Below are 18,470 nucleotides of genomic sequence, written 5' to 3' on the forward strand. Positions count from 1 at the left end.
TATAAGCTTTTAAGAACGATAGGGAGACATCGGTGCATCAATTTTTTTCCTATAACCTTCTAAAGTTATGTTTTGGCTCTATAACAAATTAGAAAAAGTGATTTTTTCTAACCCCCAATTTTTGACCCTCTTGTCCTTAAAGGGTTAATGAATCTGTTGCCTTTTTGCAGAAAATGTGTGATCTAAGACTAAGTACTAAAATACATTGTTAGAGATAGTTTACATTTATTAAAGGAATATGGCAAAAATATGAAGTGTTCGAAGCCGGAATATGTACTAAACCTGAAAGTCTTCCCCTACTTTTATTATTTGCATTCACTTTATTTTCAATCTAGAGCACTTCATTGAGTCTGTAGGATTTAAGTGATTTTCAGTCTCGAGAATATCAAGAAACAACGGTACGACGTCTTTATTCGTACTTTTATTCATTTTGTTTACTCTTACTATGGGACACAAAAATGTCTACCTACTATCCAGGAATATAGTAATCCGTGGTTTGACATATACGACCCATACAGAAGCTTTTCTACCGTTTTGCTCTGGAGTTAATCCTTCACATTAAGTCAGTAGTGAACGCAAGTATAGCTTTCTGTTGTAAACAATTATTCGTATTTATAGGTTTGCTTTCAAGACCCCATGCTCAAATGCAGTTATTTAAGAAATTTTAAATTCCAAAAAATTCAACAAATTACATATAATTGATTGTTAATGGATTGTGATACTTTTATCTAGACTAGAAAATAATTTATTATGTCACTACATCCAGGCCTTTCTTTAAACTCTCGCAATGCAAAGTGACACTATGTAATGACCTCTACACACTCTAGATAAATTTATGTCCATATTGAAGAGTTTTTCCTACGAAAGCGTAGGGAATTTGCTTCAATATGGACATAAATTTCTCAAGTGTGTAGAGGCCATAAGGTGACTCAGTCAACCCATTTTCCAGATAAATTTTATTGACTTGTAATATATCTGAAATGTCTTCATTTTTATTTGATAATTTCATATCATGGGAAAACTTCCCATACAAAAAATTGTTTTGTTTAAGAAAATCTTGATCAGAACGAGGCTACAGAGTTGTAGGGTTTTTATCCAAGGAGGGAAAACTTAGCTTTAACTGATTCCAAGACCTTTTGTGTAGATCCAGAAATCTTTCCGCTAATTTTCAAAACTTCAATTGTCAAATTAATTTTTCTTGCATTTTTTCTGATTTATACAACCCGAACTGTTTTACTATGGACGTCAGTCACCAATACTAAGACGACCGTGGACACGAGATAATGTTTTTTTTTTAAATATATTTATTGGGAAATTACTTTTGTTCTCTCTATAAGTATCATATGTAAACTTTCTTTAAAAAACAATATCGTGTAAAAATAAATTGAAAACTTGAGTATTATATATAATTTGCAAGAGGTACAACCTGAACCAAAGTTGCCTTAATGTTGCATGTAAAAACTATTTTTTACAGCATCATACATTTAACTAATTATTAAAAGTAATCACTGTCTCACTAAATAAGGAACTAGAAGTTTGAAATGAAAGTTTTTGGGACCTCAACAAAACCGTATTTGGCCGTTTGAGGGTTAATTGTGTTAAACATCGCAAATACCAATTCATCGTCTCATTGACATTGAAAAACAACCATATTTTTCACTCTCAAACTAAACATACCACAAAAATTCAATCATCCAACTGTGTTAACTATTTATCTTTTGAACTATAGAGACTTAGCAAAAAAAAACCCTGATTGTTGTAAGTTATTTATCTAACAAACACACATCTAGACGGTAAAAAAAACGAGAAATTACTCACCTGCATTGTCGAATTCTCCACAATAATTGGGCGCTGAAAATAGCGTCACGAGTTGTCGCTTTGCAAAAAATTCATACCCATCCTCCACAACTTGATGAGCGCGACATATCAAGTCAAACTCGTGCTTACGCAGGAATTTCAGAACCGTCTGCAAAGAAAGGAAGAAGAGACTCAATTAAGAAAAAAAAAAACAGCAGCAAAATAATACCAATTTACACTGCAAAAATTTTAATCAATCAACCAAAATTCCCCTCCCTCACACTCTGCTGTGCAATCAGAATTGTGTGTGGGTGCGTTTTTTTTTTATTATTTAAATTCTCTTTCTGCTTCTCTCTCCCTCTCTCGCGAAGGTTACGCTTAAACCACAATGCTATCCCTCGTCCAAATGTGTGTTCATCATATCAATAAAATTTGATAAATGTATTGATGATTTCACTGTGAAAATACCAAGTTAATTCACCCACAACTTTAACCCATTTCATTGCATTCGAGTCCCTGCATTTGGATTTCAATTAAAATGTCATTTCTATTTTTGGTATTGTTAATGTACATTTGATAATGAAAGTATAATCTTCTTTTTGCATAAATTTTCTTCCATATAGAACATGGGACATTGAAATTTTGTTTTATTTAGGACATCAATGACTCATACTTCCCTATCAAATACTCATTTTTTTCTCTATATCCACTGTTCAAGACCAAAAATGTAGTTAGATGACACAGACATCATGACGTTTTGGATTTCTACTTCACAATATTCCAAGTAAAAGAAAATAAAATATTTGCGGGTAATATGAATATTAATAAAATATAATCACAAATATAAAATAAACCATCAAGGTTTTCTGTATATAAAACTTTGAAATTACCTTGATAGGAAGTCAATTTAATTTAAAAAAAAATGACTTTTGCATATTTATTAGCAACAAATAGGCAAATCACTCAAAACATTAAGCTGTGCATTTTTTGAAGAACATTTGACCGTCATCCAAAAGTTTTAAGAATATTATTTCAAGAACTCAGCAAACGGCATGATGACATGAAATCGAGAAGTATACGTCAATAGTCTTGAATGTTTCATAAATTCATCCCGAAATTCAGTTTGAAGAAAAATATTTTAATGTTTAATAGTCATTTTGAAAACAAATTTAGTTCTTCCTCAGTTTTGATTCAAATATCTCTATTATTAATAGTTTTAATACATATTTGGGTGTATATAGACGCATTGAAAGAAATCGTCTGGATTATATATTTCAGAACATTAAAACTTCTTGCAAAAGTATTAGTGATTCTAAGATTGTTTTAAATAAATTACTTAATTAGATGGAAATATTACGCAAATTAAAATAATAAAAGAAATTATATATTATGAAATTATCACATATTGAGAAATTTTGTCTCATGCTTTCGTTATTTAGATCATCACTTAGATGCTATACCTCAAAAGTACTTTCGCATCACACCATTTCTCAACAGATTTGAACCAATTCATGAATTACTGAAGATTCCCAAAATAGTTTTAAGAGTAATAGAATTGATTTTTGACCAAAATTACTTATCAGTGCATAACCGGTTCACGACAGATTAAAACCGATTTGAAAATCACTCAAAATATTGCCCAAAATACGGTTTAGGAGTAACATAATTGAATTTTGGATAAAGATTTGTTATCGGTTCAAGCTGGTAAGGGAGTCCAAGCCTTTTCCCATGAGCCCAAACATGACATCATTCGGTTGCGAAATACGTTCTTTAGACTCTTTTTAATCATTGATTTTGAAAAATTCGTCATTAGGAATGATTTAACGGTAATTTCGTATATGGACAAAATGTTCTAAGTTCTAAAAATGTTATATGTTCAATTGGGAACCTAAATTAAACACATTTTCAATAAGCAAATATCTCCAAACTGATTTTACATTTATAAATTATAAACTTAAACTTTAAATTAATTTATAATTTTGAAAAAAATTTTAAGATTGTTTGAAGTCCCCAGAATGTTGAATTGGTTTGATTTCTTGTGAATCTATAAAATTAAACAAGACATATTTTTATGTGAAATCTTGTAATATATTTTTTCAATTCAATTCAAGTTTTTTTTTCAATTAATGCTTGGTTGCATCTACCTCCGGCTTACCATGACCGATTTCATTATGAAAACAGTAGAAAAATCCGAATGAAAGTTTGTATATGCCACAATTTCTTATTATCGTATCACAATTTCTAAATAAATTACAATTTCAATAGATTACATTACGTTGCATGAGGGTGGGGCGACAAGAGCGAGCTTAATGAGAGAACAGTGCCAGTTTGGTCAAAAAACACGTATTGATGACACTGGGATTTATAGAAATATGCGATCAATGCTTTATATTTAATAGGGTTTGAATAGTGATTCTGAATATGGAGATGGTGTAGGAAGACAAGAGGACAAACGATTAATTTCAGTTATATTTGGTACTAATACACTATTACTTTAGAATTAATGCAAAACCAATCTTTAGGGCATAAAGTCACACAAAGCTGAGACATTTTTTACCCTTTTCATATGGTATTTTTTAATCATTTTATTTGGGAAAAAAATAGATATTATTTGAAGAGTTCGAAAAAATTATATTACAAACTCAGAAAATCTAGAGCCAATTTAAGTTTATCCATGATTTCTGAAATTAAAAAAAAACAGTAAAAAAAAGTCTGCTTGCAGTAGCAAACTACTTACAAACTTGAAGCAATAGAATAGAATAGAATAGAATAGAGCCTAAAACAACCTTTGAAAAATCTTAACCCGACAGTAAATAATCTAATTATTATTATTATTTTATAATTGCTGGCAGGTTGAATTCACAAGTCTCCGAATGAGACCTATTTTAGGCTTTGATATGAGGCTATTATAGTGAAAATTATCTTAGATTTCTACACTGCGAAAAAGGAGGTACAATTAACCTTTTTCGTCATAATGATTACACTTTTTATGTATAAAAATCGACATTTTTTCATGTTGATTTTACATCTTTTCAGGGGTAATTTTTCTTATATGATGGTAACTATAACCCCTAATTTTTTTGATTTTGGATCATTACGGTAAGTGTAAAATTAACATTACCGGAATGGTATTTTAATATTTTCGGATTTCTCTCAGTGAAGGTTTAATTGCTGGTAAAATTGCATTATCGTAGGGGAAAGTAACCCAGTTTTTAAAAGGCAAAAAACAAACGAGCAGTAAAAAAATCAAAATGGGCAGCAAAAAATTAAAAATGAGCAGTAATTCAATCTAAATATGGTCAGCAAAAAACTTAAATCTTTACAAAAATGGGTCACTGAGAAAAAAAGAGGGTGCGATTAACTTTTTTTCCTCATAACTTTAACACTTTCTAGGTGTAAAAATATATCAACATTTTTTAATATTAATTTTACACCTTTTCAAGAGTAAAATTAACATGAAAAAGGGTAACTTTAACTCCTGATACACCAAAAAAGGGTAATATTTACACCGATTTTGGATCAATACTGCAGGGTAAAATTAACATTTCCGCAATGTTATTTTAACTTTTCGGATTTCTCTCAGTGGTCTAATTTATATATTTAACACTTAAAATTATTGCAGATAGAATGAAAAGCCTTTCATTTTCCCTTTGCCAAAATTTGGACGATAATATCACTATTGCAAATTTTTTTGTTACTGTTCACTTATACAATGCTTTTTTAAAACACATTGCGGACTCACATTTATCCAGAAACATAGAAAAAATTAGTCATTACGAAGCTTGAGATCATACGAAGCATGGTCACTTTCCCCTACTGTTCATTACGGTAAACACAATCTTAAAGCAGTAACACAGAGTTAAATTGAAACATGTGCGAATGGAAACGTACCACGAATTCGGAAGAAGTTGAAGTCATTGTTAAGATATGAAAGTTTATCGTGTTATCAGTTGAAACAACCTTGAGGGATTTCTCTCTTTCACTCAATACGTTTACAAATTAATTCCAACCAGCTCAACCATGGCAAAAAGTCATCTCAATCTTCGTCCAAACATTATTCAAACTCCACAAAATATTACCCAATTAATTTCATTGAAATATAAGCATTTTGTGATTTATACTAGACAACTTGGCAAAAATCAATATTTCATTTCCCGATTACTTAAGAGTAGGGTTACTTATCTGACACAACAGTGAATTAAAATCCCATAATGGAACGGAACAAACATAATTGCATGAGATACAACAACAACAAATTCACGCTTCACTGAAAATCCTTATCAATCTCAACTATCAACACTATGTCTTATCTTTCGAAATACAAAAAAAAATATATGTATATAAAAGTGTATAAATATCCAATTAAAATCTTTTGTTTAATTAAACATTTTGAGTATGTGGCAAAAATAGATAATTAGCCTTGAGTGTCATTAATTTACGATATCACTAATTCATTCTGAATTGTATATAGTCATATTAAACCTTAAACATGTGTTTGTTCTAATTATATTTACGTCATCTTCCCCTATATTCCATTTTATTCTTCCTCTCAAATTTAACTTAATGGACTGGGATTTTTTTCACGAAATTTATTTTGCACATCACAATTTCCAACGTTTCAATTATATGACTTGTTGTAGTTTGAGAAACATTGAATACTTCAAATTTGAACTATAAAGCTATTGTGCGATTTTCCCTACAAATATGCCATTCAGGTGACTCACTCAAAATTAACTCGTCTATGTGAATTGTTACACTTTAATGGGTATTGACTGAAAAATTGCCACATTTCTACTTTACATTACAATAAAATTGTAAGCAAATAAACTGGTCATCATAAAAGAGATAACATCAAAATTGATAAAATATCTCAAGCAAAATGAGACCTTTTCGAGGGACAATCCAAAATTGGATCAATATCATTTAAACACATTTTTTTGAGCCATCTAAAATACATCTAATTTGATTATCGCACAACAGACCGGAAATTTCAAGAAAAAAATCAGATTTTTCATCATCTCACTGATGTAATTTTGTATCTAACACAACAACTGCGGAAACAGCACAAAAACAATCTCTTATATTGATTTAAATGCATAACAAAACATTTGTGGGTGAAGCAATTGAAGTAGATACGCAATAATTAAGTAAATTAATATGTCTTTGATCACTAATAACGAGTACAATAGAGACAGACAGAAAGAAATTAATGGTTAACATACCTCTGGTCCAAATGTAAAACTAACTCCGCGATCATTTTCACCCCAACTCAATGTATCCTTGTCGGGGTCAGACCACAGGAGATCACACAGAAGACCTTGGTCTGGGACATCGGTGGGTCTCATAATACGTCGAATTTGTTCCATTGACTGCAGATCAGGACTTAGGCCACCATGACAGCAGAAGATTTTCTCGTCAACTGTAAGAATTTTTTTTTACAATACAATATAATTTCAATGGATAGGAAGCAATAATGTTTAAAAATAAATACACCTTTTTTTTCAAAAGGGCACAACAAAAGGTGAGAGATATAAATAAAAATTTCCTTCCTTTACCTCATACACATATTATATCACATGTTCTTTTTTCAAGTAAACTTACCGATTGCTGCAACTGGCAGACAATTGAAACAATCCGTAAATGTTTTCCACAACTTAATGTTGTAGCGTCTTTTGCATTCGTCATAGAAACTGCAAAGATATAGAAAGAAAAAAAATGTGTTTTAAAAAAGAAATTATTGGTAGCGCAAAGCTTTTTTCACTTCTTAAACACTTAATGAAGAGTTATAATTGTGAGTTAACACCCTTAATTTCTTTCTCATAAAATCATTAAAAAAATGCGATGTTTTGTTGATAGAGTGTATCTTTACGAGGTTGAGCCTAAATGGATTCATTAAGATAAAATATCAAAATTTCTATCTTTTCAAATCATTGAGAATAAAATTTTCATTTATCTGATAATTTTAAGTGTAGAAAACCACTAAAGAAATCGCCTCTCAAGAAAGATCATCGAATTACTCGAATGTCGACTCGCATTCGGTGAAAGGCATATTGAAACGATAAAGTGGAAAAAAAAATCATTTTTTCGGGCGAAGAAATTTTATCCTGGGGTAGCCCTAATAGGACTATAAAATATTGGTATAATTTGAGGCAAAAAATTTGGTCATTGATAGAGGAATGTAGACATGGTTCACACACAGTGAACCTTCAAACGATTGGAATTTTCTCTTTGGTTACAAAGAGAGCTAGTTCGTTATTTCTTAACCATAAGATAGATAATTATTACCCTCATGAGACTAGATGAGAAATGGTAAACCTGCTCTTCGAGAAACAAAGAGAAAATTTGCATTGTTTGAAGGTTTACTCTGTGCGAACCATGCCTACATTCCCCTAAATAGGAAGTTTGATGGTGGAAGTATTACGATATGGACAGCTTTTTCTATCCTACAGAAAAATACCCCTAAGGTAGATTTCCACAAAAAAGATTGCAGTGGAGTTAGAGATTTTCTAAAGAATACCCCTAAAATGTTGTAAAATTAACTTTGATTAAATCCAAAAAGTTATAATCGTTACGATGTAGAAAGTTACTTCTAATCTATTTTTTCTCAGTGTTCAATAGGGATACTAAAGAAATGGTCGACATAGTTCCAGTGGAATAGAAACTTTCTACCAGAAAGGAAATCTAACCATTTTCCTTAAATTATGAGATCTCGCATCTGTGATCTTTTAGATTTTTATAAGAAAATAAATTAAATAAATTAATCAAATTGTGACTACATCTAAGTAGCGTTAACCCATTCAGTCAATGTACCAGAAATACTTGAGATAGAATGTTCATATTTTGGGATTAGTTTCCTACAGATTAGTATAGATGAATTTTTTGAAAAGAAAAAATTTTTATCTCATATGGGGGCGCGGGGAGCCTCTGTCAAACACACGTCTGAACGGTCACTGAATTTAAATTCCGCGCATTAATTCATTACAAACTCTTTTGATTTAGATAGAGTAACTATCCAAGAACACCAATTGGCAACTAGAATTCAAATCAGGAAAGAGGAAAGAAAGAGGCCAATTTTAACAAATTCGACGGGATGTCGTATTTTCCGTCCGCCATTTTAAGCAAAAATTTTGCATGACCTTCCGCGAAGCAAGAAAATAATCACAAAATGTATTTTCATCTCTGGTGGACTATTTTTCTCAAGTAATTGAATAACTAACGTTACTAAAAATCCATTCCCGACAGCAATTCGGATAAAAATTGCCCAGAAATAAATCATCAAAAAACACTCAATTTACGTATGATGTATAATACAATGGTAAGGAATGGGTTAAAGGGGCTTAAATTGTATCCAGTGAGCTTCACTGTGGCGTTTTCGTATTTCACCGTTTTTTTGGGAAATTCAGTCAAATTCGCATCTTGGAAAGTGTGCAGTGGTACTCCGGTTACTCCACTGCATAATCACGAACTTCTCAGTCACACCAAATGATTTCAATCCTTTTAATCTTAACCAAAACTTTTCTACTCAGTTCAGAGTCATAAGCAAATATAAAAAATTGAATTTGTGCGGTCCCGAAGTATACAACCATTAAAGGGATGACAGTTTGGGATAAATCTTAACAGCTAAATTTTACAGGCTAAATATTATCCAGGATCAGCCTGAGTCTATTTAAGCCTTCAGGAAACTAGGCTCAACCTCTGAAACCCGTATAAAGTTAATTACTACTAAAGAAATAGGGGGAAGTTGGGCACTGTTAAAAGTAGGGTACCTTTGAAATTGGGATTTTACTCCTATGTTTAAGTGAAACTGAGCCATATCATAATGTAATTTAGCTTCTCAATCTGTGCAGCTAAATTATATCACGATAAGACTCAATTCTATTTAAAAATAGGTGAAAAATCCCAATTTTAAAGGTGCCCCACTTCCCCTTACTGCGCTATTTCAGTCATTTGGTAAATTTTTCAGTTTAAAAATTAATCATAAATCATTTGCACCGGGCGGGTGGGACTCGCACTCTCAACTGTGACAGTCGAGCCGTGGGTCAAATCGCCGAAGAGCCGAACGCTCTTACCAAATGCACCAAGGACACCCTGTTTAGCAAATAAGTCTTTAATAAAAGTTCAGTTGCATGATACTGCCCTACGTTTTCCTAAAGGTTTTGAACTAATATACTGGATGATGGTGCTATTCCATTAAAAATTGAAAAGGGGAAATCTTTCTCTGGAACATTTTTTTAGTATATGTATGACTGCTCTCTCTCTGCATAACCGATTTTTTATTTGTTGGTTCTTGCCACGACTGTATGATGGTTTTGGAATATGATGACGAGGACCAAGGAAAACAGTCGAGAGTTGAGACAGAAATTAACACAAAGAGATGTCGGTTATACAGAAGCAAATGAGAGAGTTTCATACCGTTTTACTATACGTTTTTGTAAAACGTTTTTATTTATCTTAACTATTGAGTAATAAACTTTTGGGATATAACAACATCAAACACACGAGCACTTCGCAAAGTCTATATATTTTTTCACCCTTTTCATCTACTATTTTTTTGGAAATTTAATTCTCCTCCGCTCTTGTTGTACGTGTGAGAAAAATATCCAAAAAATCTCCGTACAACAATGAAATCATTAAATAAATTGCCCTATTTGCTGTTATTATTTCCCTTATCGCATAAATAAAGAGCCAAGTTGATATGAGACGGCAAGAGAAAACCATTTTCATAAATTACGAGATCATTTAATACACCCCAGTGAAATTTAAATTGTGACGAAAAGTATAACCATCAAACTTTCATATTGTTTTTTTTTATGAATTTTAATTGCACAACATATAATTTATGCACAAGTTTATTAACATCAAATGTATTAACAGACACATTTTGCATATGAAAATTCTTTCGTTCTTTTTTTCTTCTTCTTCGCAATACAATACCAACTAGAGCTATGTCAAATGGAAATGACTAAAGATCTTCTTATCTACTAAACCTCATTATCATGGTGATAATTTAAAGAAGTGTAAAATGTACAATTGTTGCTATTCACATGTGCTCACATTTCAAATTCACGAGACTCCTCAAGATTTTTAAACTAAACACAATTTCATTTGTAATTCCATGTGCTCGTACCGAAGAAGAACTTTTATTATTTCAACCACATACTGTACTAGGAGTTTTCACTTAAATCAATAGTTGCATAAAATCATAGAAAGTGTATTAAATTCACATACATCCATCCCCCTTTTATAACGCATTTTATATATATATATATAACATACTGTTGAAGTATATGGATCACAGGTACATTTTCACATCTCTATCTCTCTCCTTTCATCTTTTCCGAGAGATTTCTTATTTACTGACATCAATTTTTCAACCCACAAGCAATAATGCCTGTGTTCAATCGAACGCACATTTAACCAGACAACGTTAATATGATAATAACTTCTCGATAGGTCAAGGCAACAAGAACAAATAAATCTCTGTGTTTACATCTCTATTATAATAATTTTGAGAAACATTGAACGTCGCATGTCCTCTGTCATAAAAAGTACACATGTACACAATCTTTTTTACTTATATATATTTACTACACCCTCTCTATGCACTTCCCCGCTGAATTACATAAACAATTTGAATTTATATTCATTGCGACTGTCTACCCGAGTCCAATATCAACATATTTTCAATGTAGATAGACAGGAAATTTCTCTCTATAGATTTTTCTTCATTTATACATATAGGTATATATTTCACATCCCATGTCTGTTGAACACTTGATAACGAGACTCTTTCTCATCATTTCCTTGCTCATATTAGAACCAATAATCTTTTCTACTAAGAGATATATAGTTTCCTATATCAACTGCATGCATAAAGAGTAGATTTCAACAGCCTTAGCCCAGATATTGATGAGAAAAATTCAGAAATATACCACCTCAGTATCTCATTTCTTTTTACTCTATTCTTTCTCTTACTTTCTAGTGGCATTTTGCCAAAAATTATTAATGAAAATCAATTGGTACTGCTTCTTTTCCACTGATTCACTCTCATTGTCTTACATGTCTTATTTTTCATCTATAACAATTGCAAATAATTTGACTCAATGAAATAATACCTTTCATTATCACGATAAAGCATTATTCGTCATCGCATTATCATCAACTTATTTATAACATACAACTTTGTTTAGAAACTATTTTACCCATGTTGTCGTGATAAATTGTACTTTTCCTATTTAATTTGCTTTAATCAATTTTATCGATTATTATACAGAAAAATTAAAATGTCACAACAGAAGAGTTCGATGAAACACAATGAATTTGATAAAGAGAGATAGACTAAATATGATGAACAAATCAATTTGTGACATAAATTTCTTGTCGGAGAGGGTATCATCATTCAGATTTATTTTATCCTTTCCACTGTATTAACCTCAATACAATAGAAATAAGGTTAGAAAAGGAGTTTAGATAACAATCTTAACTTGTTCCAATTCAACCTTATATTTTTTCTTCACTAAGAAAATCCAATTTGAATACTTTAACTCTATAGAAGAGACTCATAAGAAGCAATAAATATATCAATACCTTTATCATTCTCCTTATTGTAAAATCTAAAATCCAAAAACTTCATAAACTAACTATATGGATTGAGTAAACGTTTTCAGTTTGTACAAAATATCATTCGTCAGTGAGAAATCATGATAAATAATATAATATTCCAGTAATAGTCAGTAAAATCTTCTACCTTGGTCAGTAAATTACTTTATGATCATAAATAAATATGTATGATGCATGAGTAACCAAGATAGTTTATTTGGTCCTCAGTTTTCTTTTTGCCAAGAATATTTCACAGTGTTAAAGATATTTTTTTAATAATTAATAATAATTTTTTAATAATTTTAATTTTTTAATTTTTTAATAATTTAATAATTTTCTGATGTTCTATATTCACCAATTTTTTAATGAGAATTTTTATCAAAATACTGCATAGTTTTTTGCCATTCGAAATGGTTCGAAAACGTTTTTCGTTTTTAAGTAAGTTATATATAAGATTATCCCAGATAAACATTTTGTCTATGGTGGTACAATTCAGTATTATGCCCTATTTAAATCCACCTTATATAAATTATTGTTTTTTTTTCAAAATTATTGTAGTTGAGAATTGTAATACAAAGTAACTGGACAAATACTTTCAATCAATTAAATCGTACCACTATGCTACATGAATGTTCACTACTAGGTTAGGATAGCCTAATTCAGAACTTGTTCCGTATGGAAATTCTTCACAACTCTATTTAATAAACAAAGTACTAGTAATTAATACCTATTACTACAATCTTATTATCTAATTCAGAGATGTGCAAGACCCGTTTGTAACCGAACTCAAATGAAATATATACGTCAACAAACTTATTTTGACGTTTATTCGGTATCATGGTTCTTGCACACCCCTGATCTAATTCGTCGCGCTCGAGATAAATGAAGAATCATTTTTATCGATAAGTTTTATTTAAAAATGTTCCCATTTAGAGCGGGATCTGAATTAGGCTATTCTATTCTATTCCTGTCTTCTAACAATTTCAAGTTGAATAAGCTCTGGAAAGTTCATTTTTTAAGGAATTGTAACAGTCGTGGATTAGATTTAATGAGGTCTTAGAATAAAAAAGGGAACTAGCTTTATTCGGTTATGGACCAGTAATTGAACTGCTTGAACTGGAAAATTATTTTTTATTTCAAATTCTATGACTTTGACTTACGATTAATTTTATATAGGTTTTGAATAAATTTATGAATTAGTTCAAAACGATCGTAATCCGGGAAACATAAAACAGAATGACGAAGCAAGCAAAAAAACCTTGATAAATGCTCGAAATCGTGCACTTGATGCTTCATTATATGAACATTGGTCCGCTAAACAGCTTTGTTCATTCAAACAAATAAAGTGTGAAATCAATTTTGAGGACATAGCATCAAAAGTCACGAGTTCAAGCATTCCGCAAAGTCTGGGACACTTTGCCACCTCGTTTTCTCTTGCACATTCAAAATTTATGGCAAAAGTATTTACGATAAGAGGAAAAAAACTCTTCATCAATCTAATTGTTGTTTGTCCACTTATCACATTATTCATATTTTTTTTGCAAATATCATTTGGAATTGAACATTCATTTAGACCTCATGATAAACCAAATTGCCATATGAATGATAATCTTACGAAAAGCAATTCAGAGTTAAAAGAAATGTTAATAGCAAATCACGAGAGTGTTTAACTTATACAAATGTCACGTTTTTACTGCGAAAATGTCAAGTTTTACTCCACAAAAAATATTTATACAATGTCCAACATTTACGTTTTATATTTATTGAAATATATTTTGTGACATGAAATTGGTCATATATGTAAAATGGTGTGTTAAGAAAAGCAAGGTGCAAAATGATATGACGGTCAAATACAAAAAAGTATTCAATTCCTGTTTTTATATTCAACGAGGACGGAATATAAAAAAAATTATAGTATGTTCTCTACTCTTTAAATTCTTCGCAAAAATTGTGCCATATCAAATGAACAACGTGCTATTCACAAAAATTCTGATTAATCATGGAAAATTTTAGTATAATCTGTACATCTCTGCACACACTTTTGCGTCAATATAGAAATGACAATTTTAATAAAATAGAAATGCAACGTTTATCAACAATTCCAAAGCTACCTCAATACATTCTGTCACTAAGAGAAAACATAATAATCGAAAGCCGGTGAGCAAATCACCCCCTCACTTTATGTTTGCGTATTTCCTCAATGATAAATCAATAGTCATGGGTAATAATAATTTTCAATCGTCTTGTATATAATCTTAGTTTGAGAAATTATGTGGGTTGAAATTATACAACAACACTACTATTTTGGGAAATATACACCCTCCACCAAAGCCTACAAATTCCTATATATAAACACAAAAATATTTATGCGTTCACGATAATACTGAATAAATGGGAATTCAATATGTATATCTACATGTATCTTATGACGTAGTAGAGTACGTAAACTTAAATAAATTTTCTTTTTTAAGAACAATTATATTGCCCTCCCCATTTACTTGGACCTGAAATTTTCATCTCTCTAAATTCATTAAGACCAAGTTATAAATTTACTGGACACTTTATTTATTGATACGGATGTTTGTCCTGAAGAAATACGATTACAGACAAGAAATTTGCCAAAAAATATAGCAAGTATATTTTGCATATTAATTCCAACATTATTTTTAAACTAATTTTATAAAAAAAAAGTAAGAGAAGGGTACCCATAAAGAATACAAGAAAATATAAGTAGGGTGAAGTCTACACTTATGGACAGCGTGCAAAAATCTTAAGATATAATCAAATTATTAGTTTATGATGTAATTAACAAATTTTGTAATATTTCGAAATCCGTTTTAGGTAATAACTTATAATAATAATAATTAATAATAAAACTCTTTATATTTTTCAAACTCACTCCGAAATTCTCTGCGAATGATTAAAAGTGTCCTCGCACCCAACTTTTAAATTAAACAGTGTTTAAGAATTTTTAATATATCCATTTAAGCTACGTTATAGCTTGTCGCCTTTTAACTCAACAACTTTAAAATATTTTACATAAAAAATTAAATTTCTTTATCGAAAAATATTAATTAGTTTTTAAGAGCAGAATTACAAGATTTCTTTAAATTTAAAGCTCAAACATTTAGTCCAAAAATCAGGAGAAAATTCTTTCAAAAACAATATTTTACTACTCGAAGTCAGAGAGAGTCAGTTATTATATTCCACTTTTTTTTAACTTGCCACCGGCTTGGAGCACAAATGGCAAGATGGGCAAGATATATCAATTTCTGGTCCTCGGTGACCCCCTGTAAGTGAACATTATCTTCAAACATATATTTCCTTTTCCCCCTCACTGCCCTATTACCCCTCCAAAACCGTGTTCGGTTTATTTCGTGAACAGAATATTTCATTCATAGACACCTATGATCGGAAAAATTGTGATATAGAATTTACGAAGGCCCCCTTTCTCAACCGACTTGCCTTAATTAGGTTTTTTTTAATGCCTTGAAATTTTCTACTGAGAACCATTGGTACAGTACCCGTAAACGATATACCTTTCTTGATTTTACTTTTTTATTTGTCCGTATGTTTGTTATTCATTACCAAAACATTCTAAAATATGTTATTCTTAAGTATTTTTCTATTTCGGAATGGTTTTTGAATTATTTTTAATCGGTAGAACTGGTATATACCCAAAAACCATTCGAAAAGATAATTTATGGAGAGCTCTTTCTTGTGCCATCTCTTTTTTTTTAATATTGTTTTTAATCGCTTTCAAACCACTGCACAAAATTCTCTAGTTATATACAAAACAAAAGGTTATGTTAGCAAGGCCTTGAAAATTTAATAACGATGATAATCAGTTTTTCAAATTATTTTAAAACTCGTTATTGCTCCTAAGGTAATTTTTAAAATGTTCTAATCGTACTCGAGTAAGCCTATATAACTCAATAAAATTTAAAATCATTCTACAATTTCTAAAGATATAATATTTTGAAAATTATATTTTGAAAAAAAGAAGTAATTTATTTTGCATCTATAGTGCGCTGTAACTTCGGTTTGAAAACTGGGGTGGAATGATAATTTTACGATACTATCGAATCGGTAGTATCGATAAGTGTGTACCTCTTTGATTTAGTGAAAACCTAAAGTTATTTTTTTCTTATGTTTGTACGTAATTGCAAAGTAGAAAATTGTAGGAATCTAGGATATTTTTTGCAAATCTCCACCTATTTTCTATATTAGTAAGTATTTAAGCTCAAAAATGGCGAATTTTTAAATTCACAAATTTATAAAATTGATTTTATTTATTTTTTATACTTCCAATTTTATTTTAAGCAAATCCCCTTTGACAATAAAAACTACAATACTCATACGTAATATTTTTCATTAAAGCGAAAATTATTATTTATTGGTATTGTCAGAAGAATTACTTAAATTTTTGGGCTATTTTTGTCCCTATCGTTCATAGAGGCGCAAAATACACCGAATCAGACTCTGTTGGACTTTCCAAGGTTTGATGTAAGGCTTATCATTGATTATGTTTACCAGTTGAATTATTATTGTTGATTTTCAGTCCGTAAAAAGTGTCTCGTCGTTAAAGGGTTAAACTGGGTTTACCATCTTATTTGCACATCTTTGAAACTAAATTTGTATGAGTTATAAATGCATTTCAAGTTTCCAAACCGATTTTGTAAGGATAGAAGCATAGCTTTCATAAGCTTTTCATACGCTCATGTATTCTTTTTTTTTTGCAAATGCACTTTACACAATTAAGTAAATACAGTGAAAAGAAAAATACAGTCAAAGTTTTCCTAGAAAAATCATTTAAAATTTCAAAGATTTTCATTGTATATTTTTTTATAACACTTCACGCCTTGTCTTTTTGAGAGTTGTTCAATAAAATTTTTATTTCATGCTCTACTCATCTTCATATAAAATAATGCAAATAGCTCAATAACTGACAAGATCAAAGACTCCCAAATTTAATGTTGTGAAGACAGACAGAAGAAAAAAAAAGAAGAGAGATAGAAAGAAAACACCCATTGCGTATGTTAGTTACACTTCTCCTCATACTCAACAATTCATAATCTAAAATTAAATTTTTTCATTCGAGTTTTCTTCATCGTAAAATTAAAATAAATACAGGAATTGTGAGAAATCCTACTTCAATCCATGTAACATTGGAGGCCATATACCACTCTTTTTTTCTTTCCTCTAAAATCTACCGTTGTCATATTAGAGTGGCAAAGAAACGAAAAAACAAGATATTTTCCCACAAAATAAAATGGTTAGTGGTTTGATGATGTGTTATTCACGTAGTTTTCTACAATTTCTTTTTTTTTCTTCTTCCTTCCCCTCACTAATTCTCTAATTTCTTGTGTCTACGGTCAGATATTAAGGCGTTTTATATCTGTGCCATTCATTATTTTGACGATTGTACACAATTTCACAAAATAAAAACCTTTTGTTTTTGTTTTATTGCAACAAACAAACTTACCCATAAATCCTATTGATACTAGCACATTCATGATTTCCTCGCAACAGGAAGAAATTTTCTGGATACTTTATTTTGTAGGCAAGAAGTAGGCATATTGTCTCCAGTGACTGTTTGCCACGATCCACATAATCGCCAAGGAATAGATAATTTGAATAGGGTGGAAAGCCTCCATATTCAAATAGACGCAGCAGATCATAGTACTGCCCATGAATATCACCTGAAATAATGTTACAGGAAAATATTTAATTAATTTTCAAGAAATTTTGCAATTCTAAATCTTCAATGAAATTTTACGAAACAAAAGATATCACCTTACTTTACTCGTTAATTTTTTAGAAAACTCAATACATATTGTAAACAATTTGTATCAAAAAAAAAAGAAGTGTTCTTGCCCAATCTCTATGACCGTATACTATTCATAAAATTTCGACATTGACTTTATTATCTCGGGAAATGTGTCGAATATGTATGTTTATATTACTTGTCCCAAAAAGAAAACGAGTCGAAAGAATGTCAAGATAAGTTAAATTTTGATAAATCTTAAATTACATGTTTTGCACTCTTTGAGCTATTTTTTTTTTATTTACTA

At 30.4% G+C, this 18,470-nt stretch overlaps 1 protein-coding gene across 1 annotated transcript in view; it reads right to left on the bottom strand.

The window, feature by feature from the left end:
* Positions 1-18,470, bottom strand: part of LOC129809401 (serine/threonine-protein phosphatase alpha-2 isoform) — a 32,363-nt gene that overhangs the window by 1,964 nt on the left and 11,929 nt on the right. The window contains exons 3-6 of the mRNA XM_055859210.1: positions 17,882-18,098; positions 7,399-7,487; positions 7,020-7,216; positions 1,819-1,966 (exon numbers count right to left, since the gene is read on the bottom strand). Of these exons, the coding sequence (XP_055715185.1) occupies positions 1,819-1,966; positions 7,020-7,216; positions 7,399-7,487; positions 17,882-18,098 (651 nt within the window). The remainder of the gene's footprint in view (positions 1-1,818; positions 1,967-7,019; positions 7,217-7,398; positions 7,488-17,881; positions 18,099-18,470) is intronic.

The sequence above is a fragment of the Phlebotomus papatasi genome, chromosome 1, assembly GCF_024763615.1.
Source record: "Phlebotomus papatasi isolate M1 chromosome 1, Ppap_2.1, whole genome shotgun sequence".
In the NCBI taxonomy this organism is placed as follows: Eukaryota; Metazoa; Arthropoda; class Insecta; order Diptera; family Psychodidae; genus Phlebotomus; species Phlebotomus papatasi.